The sequence below is a fragment of the Lactuca serriola genome, chromosome 5 (genome assembly GCF_051521515.1).
Source record: "Lactuca serriola cultivar US96UC23 chromosome 5, Lser_US96UC23_V15, whole genome shotgun sequence".
Taxonomy (NCBI): Eukaryota; Viridiplantae; Streptophyta; class Magnoliopsida; order Asterales; family Asteraceae; genus Lactuca; species Lactuca serriola.
In genome coordinates, this window is record NC_136412.1 from 57329672 (window position 1) to 57335408 (window position 5737).

Genomic DNA, 5737 nt, shown 5'->3' on the forward strand with positions numbered 1-5737 from the left:
TATGGCATAGCATTGACATCAATTTTGACTGTTGATCTAGGATTTGATCTTCTTATCTCCTCACCATATGACCATAGCTTTGCATAGTGATCCACTAGTGTTCCCTCAATCAATTCAATTACATACTTCTTTGCTCTTCTACACTGTCCCATACTTACATCTATCCCAAATTTCTCTTTAAACTCACCCCTAAGGAGCCTAACACTAGCTTTTTGTTTCTGTAAGAATTGGGTAGTGTAATGGGTACCTATCCAGGTATAGTTCACAATTGAATCTAATTTGAAGTTTCTTGCATAGTTATGCTCATTTATGAGACTCTTAATTTGGAAAGATTTTTCCTCACTCATCCAAGATGCCCATAATCTAAACTTGCAAGCACCATAACAACATTTCACTAAAAGTCTCCCGCTATCATTTCTCTTGTAGCATAACCGATAACCATTTGCAACAACATAGTTACACAACATATGTTTCAGTTGTTTAGGACTCACAAATCTCATACCTAATACAAACTTCTGCTTTTTCCAATGAACTTTCTCATTGTAAATATCTTGGTCATTAGATATTACCTCATCCTCATCTACATGATCATATGGCTCTTCATGAGGAGGTCTGTTAGGGATAACTTGGTCCTTTGGGCACAGTTTGCTCAAAAACTCATCATCTTTTGTCTTGTTCGTAGGAATACACTCATCTGGTTCACTGTCGACTTCCAAGTCAATGCCATCATCTTCCTTACCTTGCCAATCCTCCCTACTACCTTGTAGATCCTCCATATCACCTTGCACATTGTCAACTTCGATGTCAATGCCATCATCTTCCTCATCTTGCAAATCTTCCCTAGTGCCTTGCAAATCCTCCGTAACACCTTGCCAACTATGATCTACCAAATCCTCAATGTCAATTCCATCATCCATATCCATACCACATTGCACTTCTTCACCAACTTCATTTCTAGCAGACAATTTGTCTAATGAACTGCATAATTCGGCTTGCTCGTCATGAATCCATTGATGTACATTAACACCAAGATGGTCCATGTATACATGAATTACAACAACAGAAGCATACCCTACTTCGATGAAGTCCATGTAGTCTATATCAGTAGCTATTACCCTCAATCCATCAGGGAACTCCACATCGGGCATGCAAAAGTAAACATTGAAGCATACCTCATTAGCGAATCTTTGAATGAACACCACAAACTCGTTCTTGTCCATTCCAGCAAAATCGACATCATCGAACCTTTGCTCTGCACAATCTGAGTAACAAATAGCGGGGTACCTCATAAAAATTCCGGCAAAATGAAGATCTATCTTCATGTAGACAACCACATGATTGATTATGTTAGCCGATTTGAGCGAGGAGTTTAAGAAACGGTTTCGTGTCAATAACGGTTTGAAAAAAGTATACCGATGAAAAAGGTAGTAGAATAAATGAAAGGGACAGTTGAGAGGGTTTAAACGGATATTAAGTTTCATTTACTAACAAAACACATGACAATGACTTGACATATTTAATCTAGTTGGCATTGACGTGGAATAAACAAATATTCTAGTAGGATGGGTGTCACCGGTTGCACCCTTAAAATGTGACCTTTTAAACCATAAAATCACAAATTCAAGCCCTTTAAAAGCAAAAAATAGTAAGCAAAAAATAGTCAGGAGAGACCATTTAAACTAATATATGAAAGAGAATTGGACTAAATGAATTTCCCTTAAGACAATGGAGCAACTACGTATCTACATGGCCTAGCCTCATTAATCGAGCTCATACTTGTCTAAAATGACTTACCTTGAAACATGATAAACCTTCTATTTTTTCTTTATAGCAGGTTATTTCTAACTCTTTAATGGTCTCAAAGGACCTAAAAATTAATGAGGGGCCAATGAAAACCGAAAGGAAGACTTCATGGTGATGTCATGTTAAAACCCTTAATTTTACATAATTACTTTAAGAATGATCAAAATTATAATTTAATAAAGAGAAATTAAATATTCAAACTACATCGATCATTTTCCCACTATCCGCATTTCGTTCCTGAAAGCATATGGGTAAAGTCCATGTTATGTCAAAGTAATTTCATAAAGTTAAAACCATTTTGAAATTTAGTCAAAGACATTCACGATACTAAAGTCATTTCATGCTTGATACTACTTTAGAAAATATGTGAGTCCTTGTTCTAAAAAAACAAATGTCTACATAACTTACATCATAAATAACTCAATACTCATTGATCGTAGTCATCAGAAGTGAAGAAATCAGCCATTAATACAACCCTAAATACATGAACTGATCTTCTCAACATTTCTGAATCTAGACCTTCAACTTCAACCACACCAAAATAAGGTGTTGTGATATTAATTAATTATTTATCAAACATTATTATTACTTAATCGTAATGTACCGATTTGTCCCATGCTTAGCCCAATGCTCCTTCAAATCCACAGGATTCGATAAATCATGACCTTCAGCAGCAAGTCGACTTATTAACTTATTAAAAACACTTCCACTCATTTTCCTACCACCAACACGCGCATGTCTTTTATTAGGAAGCGATGGGAGTGGATGCATAGACATGGTGGTGGTGCAACAAGACGACTGCCATCCACCATTCCCCCATTTGTAACACGGTCTAAAAACTCCCGTACACGAGCACACCGGAATCGGCATCGTCGATTCATCAAACGCAACGTGATTCAGCCCAAGATCTTGATCTTTCCATTCCGACTTCACCCCACGGTTCAAATCATCAACCCCACCACCACCACCACCGCCGGAATCATCTCCCCCCTTATTCCAATCATGGGGTTCCTCAAACATTGCCTTGTTTAAATCATCACATTCCATTTTCACCTTTTTGGACATTCTTGATGTCTTCTTAGCCGGCGGTTTTGTCTCCTTTACACGTTTCACCCGCCGGGATTTTGGTTCCGGTGCCGGTGGGGACGTCGGAATGGAATCGCCAATTCCGCCGCCCATTTCGTGGTGTTGGAGATACGCGTGTGGGTGGTGGACGTGTTTCACCGAACGCGAGATTTGGCATCCGGGCGGGCATGGTGAGGGGGTATTATTGGAATTATTGTTGTTATTGCTATTGTTCATGGAGTTTTCTCTGTATTGGAGAGTGGTAATGGCGTTGTCGCGTTCCATGATGGCGGTATTCCGTTCGGCAATGGCGGAATCGCGTTGGAGGAGTGCCATGTCCCGCTCGGCCAGGGCGGCTTTTTTCTCGGATATTGCAAGATTCCGTTCTTGGATGGCGGCATCGCGTTCCGCCATGATTGTCATTATTTGCTTCATTGATGGCTGATGTTGCATTAACCATTGACCCTGTGGCGGCTTTTGCCGACCGTTTTCACGGTGCCCGCTTTCATCCATCTGAAAAGGGTGTAATCAGTGATTCCGGAGTATCAACCTCGGATATTCATGAAAGCTTTTAGCCAACCTAGAGCCACATTGTAACACAAACGTTTGGTCATATGAAAATGTAAAGTAATTGTACTCTTTGGAATTGTACTGCGTTTGACATGCATTTGATACAGACATAGCTTATGTCTTTAGGACAAAAAGATTGTAGTTTTATTTCACCTTAAAAGGTGGGACATGGATTCACTGTCTGAAAAGTTTGTCATTTCGGTCTTGGACAAACTTTTTGGACAGTTATGTCTTGATCAATGTATGTCAAACACAGTATAAAGTATAACATTGTTTGTCTTGTTATGTGTAAAGAATGGGGCTTTAAAGATTGTTTCTTGAACTTGAATCATACCATTGTACTACAATGAGAGTTCATATTCTGTTATGTCCTCTCTATGCAATGCCTTCATTGTTGGGTTCTGATTAACTTAGGAAAAACATGATCTATTAATAAGAAAAACCATTAGCCATGTGAAATAATCTTTACCAAGAAATGGAAATTTACAGACTGAAACATTTGATGAAATTATTTGACAAATCTAGTGGTAAAAGACAATAAATTTTGAAATATTTTGATAGAAAAAGCTCAAGGAAGGCAACTCTACAGTTTGTGTATATGCAAGTTCATAGGATGAACAGAAGTACAGAACGAATTATTCTTAGTGGATTCGAAATACATTAAACAAAAAGATCCATAGAATTGTAATCTGTGCAGATATCAATTTCGAATTTATGGTAATGTTTCGATTTCTATTTGAGCTAATTACCTAAATTTTAGGCAAAAATATCTGGGTATTATCAAGTAACATCAAGAACAGTAAGAAATAGATAAAATTCAGCTAAAATTTCGTCAAACAAACTAAAAAAATCTTAAAAGTAATCTACACCCAAACCTAAGAGCTGAACTTGGAAAAATCTGAAAATTAGCAGTTAAAAATCTAAATTCAGTCTAGTAAAGCAATTAAATCGCAGAAAGTAGAGATAAGTAGATCATCACTCATACACAGATGATGAATTAAGCAGTAAACAGTAAGAATTCAAAGCTGGAGCTCAGGAAATCACTTACAGAATCAAGTCTTGCTAAAAGCTGTGAACAAGTAAAGGAATCAGAGGACAAGAAAGAAAAAGAAAGTGATGAGTGATCGAAGCATGGATGGGTAAAAACCCTAAAAAGGTAGAAGAAGAAGAAGAAAGAAAGAAAGAAAAGGGGAAAATATGAAAGAATAGTTGGTGAAGAGGCAAAGAAGAATGACCACTTGATTTTAATTTTGCGAAACCATCTTTTTCGTTGTTTGTTTTTATGCTTCTAAGATTGTGCTTGTGGTACAGTGATGCTAGGAACACCGATGGTGTTGGTCCACCGAGTGAATCCTCTTCCTCAGCCGTCTGATTTGCTCGATAGTGTTTGTGTATATGTGTGTGTGTGTCGTCAGTTGGGATAAACAACTTTGTAAATCTCAGTCAATTTTGGTTTTATTTCTATGGCTCAATTCATCAAATATCAATCCATTTTCATTTTACCTTTCTTATAATTGTGCATTCTTATCCTATAATATATTCTTTTTAGACAAAGTAATTAAATAATAACATATATCTTTTTAATTTACAAAATTAAACATTCATCACCAATCTAGTAGGCATCTAGATTGGTGATGGATTCATTAATTTTTTTTTTCAGTTGGGGTATTAGGTATATTATAGGATTGGACTAATATTATGTAAAAAAAATGAATTGGACTAATATTTCCTTATGTAAAAAAAAAAAAAAAATCAACATTATCTACCAACAACAAACAATGGTTCATATCAAATGGAAAATGAATCTATTAGAAATCAAATATCCTTTTATATTTTGTTTTTACTATCTTTTATCCATATGAAATGATAATATGTATTTTTAAAAAATATTATAATTTTTTCAAAATATGACATATATCAGCATTTCAAGAGGATAGATAGGAAAAAAATATAGGAGGAAATTTAATTTCTCATATATAAAATAAATCATAAAATTTATAAATTTAACAAACACAAAATACTTACCACCCTTATGCTTAAAATTACAATATTGAAATACATATGTTTGTCTATATATATTTGCATCAATTAAAAAATAGACGTGTTGTTTATTTTTCATTAAAAAATAGGGTGGTACGGTTCAAACCCGTCCCAGATGATGAGCGATATGAGCGACCGTCCATGATCCATCTTTTAAAGGTGCCTAAAAGTTTTTATGAACTTTATTAATTATATGTCAGACAAGATCGATATTGAAGATGTCATTAATAATTTTGGATCTCAAAAAGGTAGAAGAAAT

General features: G+C 35.7%; 1 protein-coding gene across 4 annotated transcripts; it reads right to left on the reverse strand.

The window, feature by feature from the left end:
• Positions 1–2157: 2157 nt before the first annotated feature.
• BPC6 (basic pentacysteine 6) lies at positions 2158–4828 on the reverse strand. Of its 4 annotated transcripts, none has more exons than XM_079000339.1 (3): positions 4487–4828; positions 3773–3864; positions 2158–3381 (listed from the first exon to the last, which is right to left on the reverse strand). In XM_079000339.1, the coding sequence occupies exons 2-3, from the start codon at positions 3794–3796 to the stop codon at positions 2389–2391; spliced, it is 1017 nt and encodes a 338-aa protein (XP_078856465.1). In that variant the 5' UTR covers positions 3797–3864; positions 4487–4828; the 3' UTR covers positions 2158–2388. The 4 variants fall into 4 exon arrangements, with proteins under 4 accessions (XP_078856465.1, XP_078856466.1, XP_078856468.1 ...); XM_079000340.1 differs by having other exon boundaries at positions 2158–3448; positions 4487–4826; XM_079000342.1 differs by lacking the exon at positions 3773–3864.
• Between the last annotated feature and the right edge of the window lie 909 nt (positions 4829–5737).

Excerpts from the sequence above, each read along its gene's own strand:
- BPC6 (XM_079000339.1), bottom strand. The coding sequence starts at position 3,796 with ATGAACTCTCATTGTAGTACAATG. Across the intron at positions 3,382-3,772 it reads ACTCTCATTGTAGTACAATG|ATGGATGAAAGCGGGCACCG; the intron begins GTATGATTCAAG and ends CACCCTTTTCAG.